Here is a 17,071-nt window from a genome sequence, read left to right on the forward strand (position 1 = left end):
GGGATTGAACCCAGGGGGCGATCTACCACTGAACTACATCCCCAGTCTTGTTTTTTAAATTTTGAGACAAGGTCTTGCTAAATTGTCCAGACTGGCCTTGAACTTGTGATACTCCTGCCTCAGCTTCGCAAATAGCTGGGATTACAGGAGTGAGTCACTATGTCTAGTTGAGGAGGAAGGTTTTAACATTTGCTTCTATGTGATGAGATTATATTTTTTCATGCTTCTAGGTTTTTTTCTGGAAATGAATTTTATAATCCTCCCCCTAAATGCTTCTCCAACTGGAAAAAAAAAACAAAACTTTTTTTTTTTAAATCATCCTACAGAAGCATTAGGCAATTTAACTAGTTTTAAGCAAATGAGTTATTTATCTTATATATGGTATCTTAAATTATAGAAATTTTCAACTTTTTAGTAACTTTGTTCTCCTTAGAAAACTAGTAAATTGCCTATACTGCAGACAACATATAAGTTATTGAAGAAAATGAAATCATCCATTAGATTTTTTTTCCTTAATATTTTCCACAATTATGGTTTTTATATTTGTAGTCATCACCAAAATTCTCAATCTTGTTTCCCTGAACAAATACCAAAATTCTCAATCTTGTTTCCTGAACAAATTGAGGGTGTTTAAGTCTTTTCTGTTAACTCCATTATCTGGATCACTTATGTGAGTCTTTTTTAATTTCCAATCATGATGTCTTGTCTCCTCTTATGCCTGGCTATTTTCAATTACATTTCTGATTTTGTATATGGAAAACTGTATAAATAATTTGATCCTAGAATATTTTCTTTAGAGAAAATTAATTCACATTTGCTTTAGTAGCCCTTTGAGACAGAAACAATCCTAGATTACCTTAATCCACTTTTTAAGAATTTAGATGAGTTAATATTGGGCTTTAGTCTCTGGAAGAAATCCATTCTCTTTCTCTCTCTCTTCCTTTTTTTGCAGTGCTGAGACTGCATCCAGGGCCTCACACATGCTAAGCTAGCACTCTACCACTGAGCTATACTCGCAATCCAAGGCCATTTTGAATTCACTCAATATTTCTAGATTGTAACCATTTGGGCTTTTAATTCAGTTTACATGGGACTTATTCTTTTTTTTTTTTTTTTTTTTTACATACATGACCAATAGTGGAATGCATTACACTCATTATTACTCATTTACAGCACAATTTTTCGTAACTCTGTGTATAAAGTATGTTCACACCAAATTATGCCATTATACGTGACTTGTCTTTTTTTGGCATTATAATTCTTAATACACACATATACCACAATGGGCCATAGATTCCAATTTTTTTTCCCTCTATCTCTTTAAGGCTTTCAAAAGCTCTGTTCTGTTTTAAGCCTCTCAGCTTAAAGACTGTAATTGGCAGACATTCTTGAAGAAATGCTAGGCTTCCCTTTCTGGGTTTCCTTCTTTGTCCTGCTCTAGACTACAGTATTCTTTCATTCTTTTATTAGTTCTCCCATGTCTTCAAGAACATTTAAAATTTTTTTTCTTGACACCTTTTTTATTCTCAGCAATTTGTGGTTGATCTAAATTTCTTAATCTGTCATTCACAGAGTTTGCAACCATCACCACAATCAACTTTAGAACATTCTCATCACTCTCAAAGAAACCCCAAACCCCATTTTCCTCTGTCCCCAACCCCTGGCCACCATTAATCTGCTTTCTGTCTCAATGGCTTTAATTCTCTTGGTTAGATACCTAAGAGTAGAAATGTTGAGTCATGTGGTAAACTCTGTATTTAACAATTTGAGGAATCATAAAATTGTTTTTAAAAAATGGCTGCATCAGGGGCTGAAGCTGTAGCTCAGTGGTAGAGCGCTTGCCTAGCATGTATGAGACACTTGGTTTGATTCTCAGCACTATATAAATAAAATAAAAGTCCATTAACAACTAAAAAAGAGAGAGAGAGAGAGAGAGAGAGAGAGAGAGAGAGAGAAAACTTAAAAAAAAAATGGCTGCATCAGATTTCAATCCACCAGCAATACACAAGGACAAAGCCCTTTTTTTAAAAAAAAAATTTTTTAGTTGATGATGGACCTTTATTTTATTTATTTATATGTAATGCTGAGAATCGAACCCAGTGCCTCACACATGCTAGGCAGGCACTGTACCACTGAGCTACAACCCCACCCCCCAATCCCCCAAGTAATTATTCTATTTTTCTTTTTTGGTACTGGGGATTGAATCCAGGGGTACTTTACCACTGAGCTATATCCTCAATCCTTTATATTTTGAGCAAGGTCTTGCTACAAGCTGAGGTTATCCTCTAACTTAAAAATCCTCCTATCTCAACCTCTAGAGTTGGTAGTATTACATGCATTTGCCATGGTGTCTGGCTTTAAATAATTATTCTTTATATCCCATGTGTCAGCCTTAATAAAAGTGATAGAAATAATACATATACATATGATATATATATATATATATATATATGCATAGGTATTAAAATAAAAATAGTTCTCTAATGATAAAAGAGAAATAAAATAATAAATATTTTAATATGTAGATGCTGCAGCATAGCTACACACAAATATATGTCAAAGTTCAATGCCTGATTTTATTTGTAGTGAGTGAGCAGTATTTAACAGAAGTAGTGATGACACAAGATAAATTGTACACTACTAAAGCAAAAAAAAAAAAAAGAGGTAATATGATGTTCTTAACAAATAAACAGGCTTTGTGTATGTGTGTGTGTGTGTGTGTGTGTGTGTGTGTGTGTGTGTGTGTTATGGTGCTGGGGATCAAACCCAGTTCCTCAGACATGATAGGCAAGTACTCACCACTGTGCCATATTCCTAGCAAATCAGGCCTTTTCATAAATTAGCAACAATTCTCTTGTTATTTCACAGAAAATATACTTCCTAACTTGAATTGTGAAGGCATTCACTTGTTTTCTAATACGACCTTAGAAACCATATCTTATGATAAGAGAATAAAGAATAGATTGTAAGAGAAAATATTAATATAAGAGGTAATAGAAATAATAGACTTTGGGGTACAATTTCAGAATAAGAGTATAAGAACAGGGGACTGGGGTTGTAGCTCAGTGGTAGAGCATTTGCCTCACATGTGTGAGGCTCTGGGTTCGATCCTCAGCACCACATAAATACAACTAAATAAAGATACTGTGTCCATCTAGAACTAAAAAAAAAAAAATTAAGAAAAAATTTTTTCAAAAAAAGAGTATAAGAACAGGAAAGCCTAAGATATATAATCTGTGATTTTTTTTTCTTTTTTTTTTGAGTACCGGGGATTGAACTCAGGAGCACTCAACCACCAAGCCACATCTCCAGCCCAACTTTGTATTTTATTTAGAGACAAGGTCTCACAAGTTGCTTAGTGCCTTGATTTTGCTGAGGCTGGCTTTGAACTCATGATCATCCTGCTCAGCATCCTGAGCCACTGTGATTATAGGCATGTGCCACCGTGTCCAGCTTAAATATGTGATTTTCATAACATCAATTCTTTATCATTGGGCTATAGATAACCAGTGGGCTTAAACAAGATTCTTCTATTTCAGGTGACTTCATTAATTTAATATTTGATACTTGCTTTTAAGTGTTTGTTAAAAGAAGTCTCAAATCATTTATTATATCTTAAAATTGGCTTCATTGCATTTATAGTACTAAAATAGTAATGGGGTGGGGCTGAGGCTCAGTGGTAGAGTGCTCGCCTAGCATGTGCAAGGAGCTGGGTTCGATCCTCAGCACCACATAAAAGTAAATAAAATCAAGGTATTGTGTCCAAATAACACAACAATATATATATATATATATATAAAACAATATATATATAACTATATATATATAACTATATATATATATATATATACACACACATACACACTTAGAAATAATATTGAGTATAAAAGGAAAGAACGAAACCAACCCTTCATTCCCTTTCCACCTAGAAAACATACTTTTGACTTGGCTCTAATGAGCACTAGTCAAATCCAAATAGTCTCTCTCCTTTCTTCAGGTTTCTCCAAATAATATTAATGAAGGGGAGAGAGAAGAAGATAAAATATGACTAAGTTCTAGGCAAGTAAACAAAAAGTAAATCACAACCGACATATCTAGGAAAGAGAGAGACAACTCAGGGAAGCAGATATGGATATATGAAAGGACAGTGAAGTAAACAAAGATATCTGGAATGAGAGGCAAAAGGAAAAACATTATAAGAACAGAGAATTTGAGAGAACAAGAAGATGCCAGTGTAATAAAAAATAATATCCTAAGCCAGGTGTGGTGGTGCACACCTGCAGTCCTGTGACTTGGAAAGCTGAGGTAGGAGGATTGCAAGTTCAAAGACAGCCTCAACAATTTAGCAAGGGCCTAAGCAACGTAGCAAGACCCTGTCTCAAAATAAAAAATAAAAAGTTCTGAGGATGTAGCTCAGTAGTTAAGTGCTCCTGGGCTCAATCCCTGGTACCAAAAACAAAAGAAAACAAAACAAAACAAAAAACCTAATCTAACAAAGTCATATTTAGATTTAAGGCATCTCTAACAACAAGGCCAAGATTGTCCTATTTAGGCATTCGGCAAAAAGAGAATTCTTTTAGGAAAAAAGAATAGTGCAACACGTGCCTTGTCTTTTGGGTCTAGGACCTGAAGAGCTGGTAGAATTTGCAAACTTAAAAAAGCCCTTAAACAAGGAAGGTAAGAAACTCAGGACCAAAGCACTGAAGATTCAGGATGTTGTCACCCCATGTGTCCTGTAACACAATCACTGGCACATTACTCTAAAGAAACAGGATATTAAAAAAGATAAAGAGAAGTCTGAAAAATATGCTAACTTTGGCCAAAAGAATGAAAGAAGTTAAAGAATAGGAACAGATTGCCAAGAGACGCAGGCTATCCTGAGGGTTTCTACTTTTAAGTTTGAGACCAGTCAAAAATTAGAATTTTTAAGAATAATAAACAAATAAGATCAGACCTCCAAAAAAGAAAAAGAAAAAAAACCCCAACTTTTCTTTTCTTTTCTTTTTTTTTTTTTTTAGTGCTGGGGATGGAACTCAGGACTGAGAGCACACTAAGCACACATTCTAATACTGAGCTACACCATACTCCCAGCCCAAACGCATCCTTTGTTGTTTATCTATATAACTACCAACTATAAAATCAATAAGCCTGGGGTCTGACCTTAAATGGAGGAAGGAGCTTGTCCTTCTAGAGGAATGACATAATCATTTGGATAACGTGGGGAATGAGTTGCTTCCAATCAGATTCTACCTTTACCTATTACTAGATGAACTCCTCACTTTGCCTTAATAAACCTCCTTTGTCTTATCTTCTTTGTTTGTTGGTTGGTTTGGTTTTTTTTTTTTTAAGGGCTACAAATACCAAAAGGAGTCAATTCAGGCTGCTCTACAGTGCTGGTATTCATGGCAGGTGAAACACAGAACAGTTTACAAATGCATAGACTAGTTGATATTAAAAAAAAAAAAAAAAGTCATAGCATACCTTGTATGTTTGAAGAGCATGAGGAATGCTATCTATTTTAAATATCTCCTTTACCTCAAAATGGTTTATGAAAGCACTTGAAATGTTACCAATTAGAAAAATCTTGAACCTTTAGGTTAGGATTTTATATATCCAGGACTCTCTATTTTAGAATGCAAATAGCCACAGGAAGGTAATAGACTAAGTCTCTGACACATCAGATTGTTTTGCATTCTAACATTAAGCTGACAACAGAGCCCTAGAAAAACAGGGCAGATAAGCTCTGGTGAACAAGGGGCAGAAGACAAGTATGGTATACAAAGCACTCCTAGAGGGTTACGCCTGAGTAAACACCTGCCTTGGGTAATATTGGGCATACAGAAAAGGAAATGCAAAGTTCTAGGCCCAAAGAAAAGTGGGGAAAGAGTAAACAGGAAGACTAAAAACACTAAAACTCAAAACCCAATTAACCATTTCACAATTTGTTTGTAGGCTGGCTGGAATGGTCAACTGCCCCAGGGCATGGTCCCAGAGCAGCAGTAGAAAATGAAGCAATCCTGAATACCAGTTCTATCTTTGGTTTCCAGTGGTCTGGGAAAAGTAGGAAAATATTTTCTTAGACTGGTAATTGCCAGTGAAATATATCAAATTCACATGGGATACTTTAAAACCTTCCTTTCTATCTCCAACCATATAACTCATCCCACACCTCAAACCAGGTAAAAAATTTGAAGAAGGAAGGGAACCATGCTGAGTAAGAAGTGAACCTTCATAGTGTGAAAACATTCCCCAAGTGATCCAAATGATTATGTAATTCCTCTAGAAGGACAAGCTCCTTCTTCCACTTAAGGTCAGACCCCAGTTTCACCAAAATGAGAAGCAGATCCAGCAGTCCATAGCAGTTGTTAAAATTCTTTATAGTTGAAGATATAAAATTTTGATTGCCACCTAGTGGAAGAGATAGAAAACCACATGCTACGGTGAGGCTAAGTAATCTACAAGTATCAAATGTTTTCTGTACTTTGACAAGCAAGAAAGTTTCCGAAGTATGGTAATATGAAAGATGATTTTAGAGAGCACAAGGATGAATGTTATGTTAGCTAGCTGGTATTTGCTGCAATGCATACTAGAAAAAGGTGTATACAACCTTCTGATCCATCAGTTCACAAATATGTGATAAGCTAGATTAATCCTAATTTTAAAAAGTAAATAGATTTTTAAGAAACATCAAGTTATATTATATAGGTGGTACTCATATATACCCAAGTAGTAAGATAACTCTAAAATGACTTAAGTTTTATAAATAGTTGTCTAAACTAGGTCTTCTAATGAAAAATACTTTCCCCTCAATGTGTCTGGTTTTATTTATATTTCCAAAGTAAAGTAATCCATATTTTAACAGAAACATTTTTTTTATGGTACTCACATTTCTTTTTCTCATCAAATAGTTTATGTTTTTGTAAGCAAATTATTTCACAAGCAAATTAGCACTCAGGATTATTAAGTTCCTGTGTGTATCTACCTTCCTTAAAACATGTTTACCTAGGGTTAGGGAATGTAGCTCATCTACTTGCCTAGCATGTTCAAGGCCCTGGGTTCAATTCCCAGCACTACAAAAACAAAACAAAACAAAACAAACATGCTTACCTAGGTAGTTATGCCATGTTCATAAATAGTTGATGCCTTCTCATTTTGACAAGTTTCTTTATAGAAAATTGAGGTGGGGCCTCAATTTCATTATAGAAAATATACTTCCATCTAATCTACCCTGTTAGCCAAATTTTCAGAGAACTGTTTGAACTCTTGACAACTATTGTAATAGAATGTACATTAATGACCTATGTCCTATTGTCACAGTAGTCAATTATTTATCATAGAATTTAGAGGTTTAAAGAAGACCCTAAGCACTGAGTCAGCATACATTAATGTTTATATTCCCTGATGTTAGAACACAGAAGTGAAAATCACAAGATTAATTTCATTATTATTATTATTTTTTTTTGGTACCAGGGATTGAACTCAGGGGCACTCAACCACTGAGCCACATCCCTAGCCCTATTTTGTATTTTATTACAGACAGGGTGATTTCACTGAGTGGCTTAGCGCCTCGCTAAATTGCTGAGGCTGGCTTTGAACTCGGGATCCTCTTGCCTCCACCTCCCAAGTCGCTGGGATTGCAGGCATGTGCACCAGGCCTCATTATCTTTTTTGATGGCCACTATGAATGGCAATGATAATTTTCTCCTGAGATAAATTTCACATTGCCACCTCTAGATGCAAGACTAAAAAACTGAGTACTAGAAAACGGAAACAAAATTATCAAGATTAGCTTAAACCAGTTCTCCATCTCCTATATTGGTAATTACTGCAGCTCTTAACCAAATTAGGATTCTGTTGACAGGGAAGAGAAGGGGGTATTGAATAATTCCTGGGTATCAACCTACAGTATCTGCCATAAGACCCCACCTCAAGCATTTGGTTTCTCTCTAAGGTGACATCACTCTTAGTTTTCTATTTATTTCCTCAGATTTTATTTATACATGTTGTATTATATGTAATGTATTAATTTATTGTTACCCAAATGGAGGCATACTATACATATTGCTCTGCACTGTACCTTTTTCACTTAAAAAGTTGAAGTCTTATTCCATTTTGATATGTAATAAAACCACCTCCTAATAGGATAAAAGTATTCCATTGTATGAATATGCCATAATTTATTGAGTCCTGTAAGAAAAGACATTTTGGATACTTTCAATCTCTGCTACTATAAAAAAGACTACACTAAACTACCTTATACATGTGTCATCTGATACTATGAATTAGTGCTTAGAAGAGAAATTTCTGATCCATATAAACTTTGGAAATGGCTGCTGGCATTTGGGAAGAGGAATCACATTGAATTTATGGATTAAAATGTAAACAGCATGGCATCTTTATTTTAGAGCCTTTACACTGAGAGTAGAATCTGTCTTTTCATCATGTCATATTTTACTAATTCTAATATACACAAACATTTATAAATAAGGATGTATCTCATAATCTAAAACAATTTTTAATTAGTTAGTCAGCAGACTACGTGACAGTAACTATTCCTGATGGCATGACAGATAAATGCCATCCCTGGTCATTTCAGTCATCAAACCATTTAAGGACCATTGGAGGAAGAAACGTGAATCATGTTGTTAGAAAACCTCTTGTGACATCTTCTGGTAAGATTAGGAAAATGCAAAACCAGTGTCCTAAGTAATTTGGAAGAAAATCAAGAAATGTGACATAATCAAGGCTCTTCATGGCATAAAGAACAATTCTGTGAGGGGGGAAGAAAACACCAATTTTGATGATTCCATGTCAAAAAGTGATTCAGAAGAATCAGATTCTAAATGTGATGTGTAAATAATATCTTAACAGATACACTTTGTATTTTTGTTTTTATAACTGCATGAGATAAAATACCAACTATGTCTAAGAGTTCTTTCCATAAATACAAAACAAAATTTTAAGTCCTAAAAGATTACTGCATCAGAGCTACTGGCAGCAATTTTCTTAGTGTTATATTTTTTAAAATGCAATTTATAATCAGTAGTATCTAGAATTTCATGAAATACACTCAATATTATCTTACATCCCTCAGGAGCATCATTTTAAAGTTCCTCTCATAATTTTGCACATTCTTGTTAAGATTATTTCAATGTATTTTCTCTTTTCTTCCATTACATTTCTCATTAGTTTATTCATTTTTGCCTATTTTGTAAGCAACTACTTTATTGAATTCTCTTAATATATATATATATATATATATTTTAGAAGATTCTTCTTGGGGTGGGGCTGGGGTTGTGGCTCAGTGGTAGAGTGCTCACCTAGAACAGGCGAGGCCCTGGGTTTGATCTTCAGCACCACATAAAAAAATAAATAAATAATTAAGCTATTGTGCCCAACTACAACTAAAAAATAAATATTAAAAAAAGAAGAAGATTCTTCTGGGTTTTCCAGATATAAACTGAAATAAAATTTAAACTCAAAATTATCTTAAATTATCTGCTGACATTTTAGTTCAGTGAAGGTAAAGACTGCTTCCATTACTTTTACTGTTCTATCTCTAGCACCTGGGATATACATCTTACTTTGTAAAACTTACTCCAATCCTTCTTTTCCCCAACAGAAATGTTAAGTCAAAAAAAATAAAATAAATAAAAAATAAATTATTTTTATTTTTATTTATGTATGAGGAGATAATAGTCACACTCCCAGAAAACATACATACAAATCCTGTAAGAAATTAGGTATCTTATAATCAAATTCATATACACTTGATTATAATTTGTTATATTTTAGTCATTAAAAACTCTAATATGAAAAAATTATTTTAAACTCTTACCTTTTAGATCTTAGATCTGATGACTCAAACTGGATATTCATAGGTCCAGGATTTATTTCATGATTTACTTCAGAGTTGAGAAGATGTCTAGAATCATTATCCATATTTGCCATTTTTCTCAGATTCTAAGCACTAGGGAAGCCCTACATAAACAGGAAAAGATAGCAGTTTAGTTTAATTTCAAAAACATTTTACTTTCATAAGTAATACATTTGCATAGAGAAGAAATGGAAAAGTAGAGGAATTTGCTATCTTTTTTTCTTTTTCTTTTTTGAGATGAGGTCTTGCAAAATTGCCCAGGCTGGCCTCAAATTTAGGATCCTCCTGTCTCAGTCTCCAGAGCAGCTGGAACTATAGGCCTTCAGTTATTGCACTTCGATGCTAAAGATATTGTAATGAATTATATGCCTGAAATATTTATCAGAGACTGAAATGTAGTTACTTCTTACTTCACAGCTCAATTAAAAAAAAAGTAAGTAGGATACTCCATTTCCAAGAATAAAACAGATTAGATTATTTAGACTCACTATAAATTTAAAAAAAAAAGAATTTTTTTCCCTGTAATTTTTGAAAGCACTAACAATAGGAAAATCAGATTATTTGTTGGTGAGTTAAGGAACCTAGAGGTGTAAATGACTCAAAAAAATTGTTGCTGCCCTAGGAGTATTTACTATACCAAGATAATTTGAGTTGATGTTTACAAAGTCTTAAGAAGTATTAGAGAAACAGAAGACAAGTCCAGATTTCATTTAAAGTAAGGAATAATTATAGTAGAGCTTTACTAGCCTAGGTTTCATTCCAAGTAAGGAATGTTTATAATAAGAGCTTATTAGTGTTGGAGTTACCAAGAAAGTAATTTACTTTTTCACAAGGGACTTGCCAAGTTTCTTAACAATGAGTGTATGCAAGTATTTGTGGAGGGGGAGCTATTATAACAATTTGTTACCATATGCTACTGCTCATGCCAATTTGCAAAGTATCAAGGTACACTTAAAGCTGTGAATACAATTTAAAGTTAACCTACTTGGTAGCACTTTTAGGTAACTGTCAGAAACCAATGTAAATCTTTCCTGTGAGGATACACCTTCATTGTAGCCCTTAAAGAAATCCTGTTAACAATACACAGTCAAAAATAACCTAGTGCTGGGCGCAGTGGCATATGCCTGTAATCCCAGTGGTTGAGTAGGCTGAAACAGCCTCCTGTCTCGGGAGTTCAAAGCCAGCCTCAGCAAAAGTGAGGCACTAAGCAACTCAGTGAGACCCTGCCTTTAAATAAAATACAAAATAGGGCTGAGGATGTGGCTCAGTGATTGAGTGTCCCTGAGTTCAATCCCTGGTAGTTGTCCCTCCCCAAATTATGTAGGAAATAAAGTGCTATCAATGAGAACCTGAAGAAACAACAGCAGAAATAGATCCACAAGGACTTTAATTATAGAATTATCAGAACAAGATTATAAAATATTTATGCTTTCTATGTTTAAATAAAGAAAAGAAAAAGTAGAAATTTGTGGGGACAAGGGTATGCAGTACTGCATACATGGCATACCTTAAGGGCGTATGAGTGGCAGGCCACTCGCCTCATGCTAGGCACAGGAGCAGGAGACCGCTTACCCATAGGCACAGCCCTGGGTGTGAGGCCATGTGTTGCAGTCCCTGTGCTTGCTCCACAGCCCACTCCTTGATTGGTCACTGCAAGGACAGTTAGCAAGAAAGTGTATTGGTGGCTGCCTATAATCTGCCTAGCTACCGCCTGAGTACATGATAACTGAGCAATAAAATCAAACCTGCTTCTTGCTCAGTCTCTGGAGGTCTTGATTAGCAACTCTGCAGCCACACTCTTCTCTACCCTGTTCTGTGGACCTCTTCGCTGGATGAGAGAGAGCCTACACAATAATTTTCCAAAAGTGTCTTACCTTATTTTGAAAAAATAGTCAAAATTTAACCCTCAATGGTTAGGTTTAAAAGTTGGAAGAGAAAATTAATGAATTGGAAGATAAGTCACAAGAAACTCTGTAGGAAAAAAAAAAAAAAGAAGAAGAAGCTCTCTAGAATGGGACAGAGAAAAAAAGGCCAAAAATTTGGAAGTTAATGTATATGAAAGAGAGAATGATTAGGTCTAACAAGCACATTATTGGAGAATCAAAAAGAAAAAAAATGATAAAAGGTAATACTTGAAGAGATAATGGATGAGAACTTTCTAGAATTCATAAGAAACCAATCAACAGATTCAAGCAATTTAATGAATCCGAGAGAAATAATAAACTATTTATAGGGTTAGAAAAAAAGAATTAAAATTATAGATCAAAGTAAATAAAAAGTTAGGTTCTTAGAATTAAAGTGTTTTAAGATCCTTGTATTGTCTAGATCAATTCCATATTGGTAGAATATATGTTGTAATTTTAAGGTAACTATTAGCATGACATAACATAACAGTATTTAACAAAATCTAGTAAAAGGGAAAAAGAAAATTTTATCTAAAAGCAAGAAAGGAGATGGGACAAAAAGATGGCAGAGTAGAGGAAAGCTGCATTCCAACCACACCATGGCTCAGGACCAAAGCAGGTGCACAGCTTCTCAGCGAGGTGATTAAAAAAAAAAAAAGGACTTCGCTAAAACTCAACCTTGGTCTCTTAAAGTAGCTTAGGACTCGGCTTGGTACAATAAACAAAGAAAAAAGAATACACTGGAGCTGACCAGGCGCTGTGGTGCAAATTCACCGCAGAGGAAGGAGGAACACAGTTTTGGTACAGAAAAACCTGAGATTAAAAAATGCCACGTAGCTGCACTATGTACCTGTGCTTGAAAAGTGCACTTTGTATCTCAACTCATCTTGGAGAGCTGGGCAGGAGCCCCGGAGATCAGAAACAACAACAAACATAACCACAATATCCTGGCAGGCACCTAGCCTGTAGCCTAGGCTGTGCTGGCGGACTGTGAGTGAAACAGTTGCTGAGTAGACTGTTTCCCAGAGAGATTCAAGTTGGAAGGGCAAAGGGAAGCCCAACTAGCTTCTCCTTTTTGAAGTGGTGCTTCTCGGCAGCAGAGAGTGAAGGATTGGCCTGGCCTCCTTGCCTCACAATTGGCTTTCTTGGTAGGGTAATAAGAACCAGATGCACATCAGAGATGGGCTACTGTCAAGCCCTACAGCTGGGTAGATTTAATCTCTCCAAAGCCAGTACCACCCAACAAAGCCCCTGAGTTTAGGTCAGACCTAAAGCCCACCTGGAACTGCCCTCACAGAACTCTGCAGTAGCTGTACCCTGGGAGTGCACCAAACTGGTCTGAATGGACAAAATGCCAACTGACAGTACCTCCTCATCTATCCCAATTTATACTGGTGAGAAGGGAGGCTAAACCTTGTACCAAAAGGCTTCAATGTTAAGCCAATCCAACTGGCAGCTCAGACAGCAACATTAAAAACAGGAAGGGGTTCACAATCCTCACCTCTTGCTCTATCAGTACATAACTCAAGAAGAACTGGAAAGAAAGATAGTTTTGACCACTACATGGAGACAGTTCCTTTATTCTTCATTAATTTTTAAATTTATTTTATCATTCTTTCTTTGTGTGTGCACATGTGTGTGAATTCTTGTTGTGCTGCTGATTGGTTCAGGGACATATATACATATACTTGTTTCTTTTTCTCTCATTTTTAACATTTTAAAATGTAATTATTTTTTTCCTAGAACTGTCTTTTGCAGGTTCAGGTTGGTTGGTTTGTTTTTTATTTCATATTTTGGTTTGGTTTTGTATTATTTTCATTTATTTATTTCTCTCGTTTCTCTTTCTCCTACTAACAGCCAAATTCTATTGTTCTCTCTCCCTCTCTCTCAATACTTTGCTTCTTCTATTTTTTCTCCTTTTGTACAAACATCACCGGCTATATCTCTTCTGTAGTCTCTGTTCACTTTTTGAAACTGTAAACTCTTTTCAAACTTCTAACACATTGCTTTGCAACTAATTAACTGTATTTTTACCATATTTCAGAACTAACTGGATTATATAATTCCTCCACCGCCCCTCACACTGATACTATCATCACTGCTGTGGATGATATATTTGACACCTGTTGAACTGCTTTAAAGCCAGTTCTAGTCATTGTTATTGTTTTTACTGTTGTCGATTGCTGAACCACCATTCCTGTTTATTATTGTTGAAGATGTCATAGTAGGAACTGGGTATTTACTTTAACAATATCTCTTTTATTTGGGGGGGTGGGGGGGTACTGGGGATTGAACTCGGGGCAATCGACCACTGATCCACATTCCCAAACCTATTTTGTACTTGATTTAGAGACAGGGTCTCACTGAGTTGCTTAGTGCCTCACTTTTGCTGAGACTGGCTTTGAAATCACAGTCCTCTTATCTCAGCCTGCTGAGCCGCTGGGATTACAGGTGTGCACCAACTACACCCAGCAACACTGTATCTTATTTGCAAGGTTATTATTATTGCTTATTTCACCCTATTCTATGAGATGCTAGGAACCTAGAGGAACACTAAAAGTTCACAGATCAGAGACTCTGCTGCTAGACTAAACATTCCCTGACATTACTTCAACTCAAAGAAGTGAGGAGACAAAAGCCCTAAACCAAAAACCAGGACCCAAGAAGGAACAATCAGAGAGGGACCTCAGGTCCTACCTCCTGTTTTGATGTATGAGTAGATAAGTCCAAGAAAAAATGAGATAATCGAGAGAGAGAGAGAGAGAGAGAGAGAGAGAGAGAGAGAGAGAGAGAGAGAAATCCACCTCAACTGTCACAAGCCCAGACCTCTGAAAACATGAGGAAACAGACAAACGATCTCCCCCCAAAATTCACAATGCTCCAACAAAGAATCCCACTGATAGTGAGGTGGACACAAGCCCAGAGAAAATTACTTAAAAATTCATTATTAAAGTGTTCAATGAACTAAAAGAAGATCAAAGGAAGGAGTTAAGATAGCAATTAAAGGAGATGAAAGACCACTTTAATAAAGAAATAGAAATAGTGAAAAGAAACCAAGCAGAATTTCTAAAAATGAAAAGACTCAATCAAATTAAAAACTCACGTGAAGGCATCACTAACAGATTAGAATGTGTAGAAAATAGAATCTCAGTTCTTGAATACAGAACTTCAAGCCCTGAAGACAGGGCATGTGATTTTAGGTACACAGAGTGCAATAAAGGAAAAGAAATTATAGAACATGACCAGAATATACAAGAAATATGGGAAAACACTAAAAGACCACACCTGAGAATCATTGGGATAAAAGAGAAGATAGAGATACAAACTAAAGACATAAAGAACATTTTAAATGATATAATTAAAGAAAACTTTTTTCACATATGAGAAATGAGATACACATCCAAGAGGCTTACAAGATCCAAATGGACCTAGTCAAGTGAGAAGCTTGCCAAGATATAATCAAAATGCCTAACATATAAAATAAAGAAAGAGGGGCTAGGATTGTGGCTCAGCAGTGGAGCTCTCGCCTAACATGGGCAGGACCCAGGTTCGATCCTCAGCACCTCATAAAAATAAACGCATTGTGTTGTGTCCATCTACACCTAAAAAATAAATATTAAAACAAAAAAAAAAGAAAGAAAATAAAGAAAGAATAGTAAAAGCTGCAAGACAAAAGCATCAGGTCACATTTAGGGGCAAATTAAAAAGGCTCACTTGTGATTTCTCAGCTCAGACTTTAAAATCAAGGAGGACCCGAAATGAGATATTCCAAGCCCTAAAAGGGAACAACTGCCAGCCAAGGTTACTATAGGAGCAAAGCTCAGTTTCAAATTTGAGGGGCAAATAAAACCTTTCCACAACAAGAATAAACTAAAAGAATTCATGAGCACCAAGCCAGCACTACAAAGACTACTCAAAGATAAACTGCACAAAGTAGAACTAAAAAACAATTCCCAAAGTCCAAAGAGTTCAATAGAAGAATAATCCATTAAATGAGAATCAAGACAGGTTAAAATATAGCAAAAAAACAAAATGGCAGGAAACCACAAACACATATCCATACTAATGCTGAATGTTAATGGTCTCAACTTCCTAATTAAAAGACATAGATTAGCAGAATGAGTCAAAAAATAAGATCCAACTATGTGCTGTTTACAAGAGACACATCTTATAGGAAAAGACATCCACAAGCTGAAGTTAAAAGGATGACAAAAATATTCATGCATATGGTATAAGAAAACAATCAGGAATAGCTAGTCTCATATTGAATAAGGCAGATTTCAAGCCAAAAGTAATCAGAAGAGAACAAGAAGGCCACTATATCCTTGTAAAGGGAACAATCCAACAAGAAGATAAAACAATAGTAAACATTTATGGCCTAAACATCAACACAACCAATTATTAGGAAAAAATTCTCCATGACATCACATCCCACATAGACTGTGACACAATACTACTAGATAGTTTCAATATACCCTTATCACCAATAAAAAGGTCATAAAAGCATAAAATTAACAAAGATATCTCCAATCCCAATAACACCACAAATAAATGGACCTAATGGATGTCTGTAGAATACCCCACAAATAGCTAAATTTATGTTCTTCTCAACTATGCATGGAACTTTTCCCAAAATAGATCATATACTATGCCACAAAATAAATCTTAGCAAATACAAAAAAAATTGATATAATCCCATGTATCCTATCAGATCATAATGGAATAAAGCTAGAAATCAACAGCAAGAAAAATTATAGGAACCACATAAACACATGGTGATTAAACACATGGAGATTGAAGAATGGATCAAAGAAGAAATGAGAACAGAAATCAAGAAATTCTTATAAGTGAATGAGAACAGAAATAGAACATATCAAAATCTCTGGGACAGCAAGAAACCAGTTCTAAGAGGAAAATTTATAGCACTGAGTGTCTACATTAAAAATTAGAGAGATCCCAAATAAATGTTTATGCTCCAGCTCAAGGCCTTAAAAAAAGAACACACTAACCCCCAAACCAGTAGAAAACAGAAAATAATTAAGATCAGAACCAAAATCAATGAAATTGAGAATAAGAAAACACAATCAATGCAACAAAGAGTTGGTTCTTTGAAAAGATAAATAAGATTGACAAATCCTTAGCCAAACTACCCAAAAGAAAATAAGAAGACCCAAATCAACAAGATCAGAAATGAAAAAGGAGATATCACCACAAACCCTTCTGAAATTCAGAGTATTATCAGAATCTATTTTGAAAACGTATACTCCAATAAGCTGGGAAATTTAGAAAA

At 35.2% G+C, this 17,071-nt stretch overlaps 1 protein-coding gene across 1 annotated transcript in view; it reads right to left on the reverse strand.

Annotated features, from left to right (window-relative positions):
- The window catches only part of Slc38a9 (solute carrier family 38 member 9), a 93,733-nt gene that overhangs the window by 64,167 nt on the left and 12,495 nt on the right, over nucleotides 1–17,071 (reverse strand). Inside the window, exon 2 of the mRNA XM_026385938.2 lies at nucleotides 9,839–9,981. Coding sequence (XP_026241723.1) covers nucleotides 9,839–9,951 — 113 coding nt within the window. The 5' untranslated portion in view covers nucleotides 9,952–9,981. The remainder of the gene's footprint in view (nucleotides 1–9,838; nucleotides 9,982–17,071) is intronic.

The sequence above is a fragment of the Urocitellus parryii genome, chromosome 1 (genome assembly GCF_045843805.1).
Source record: "Urocitellus parryii isolate mUroPar1 chromosome 1, mUroPar1.hap1, whole genome shotgun sequence".
Taxonomy (NCBI): domain Eukaryota; kingdom Metazoa; phylum Chordata; class Mammalia; order Rodentia; family Sciuridae; genus Urocitellus; species Urocitellus parryii.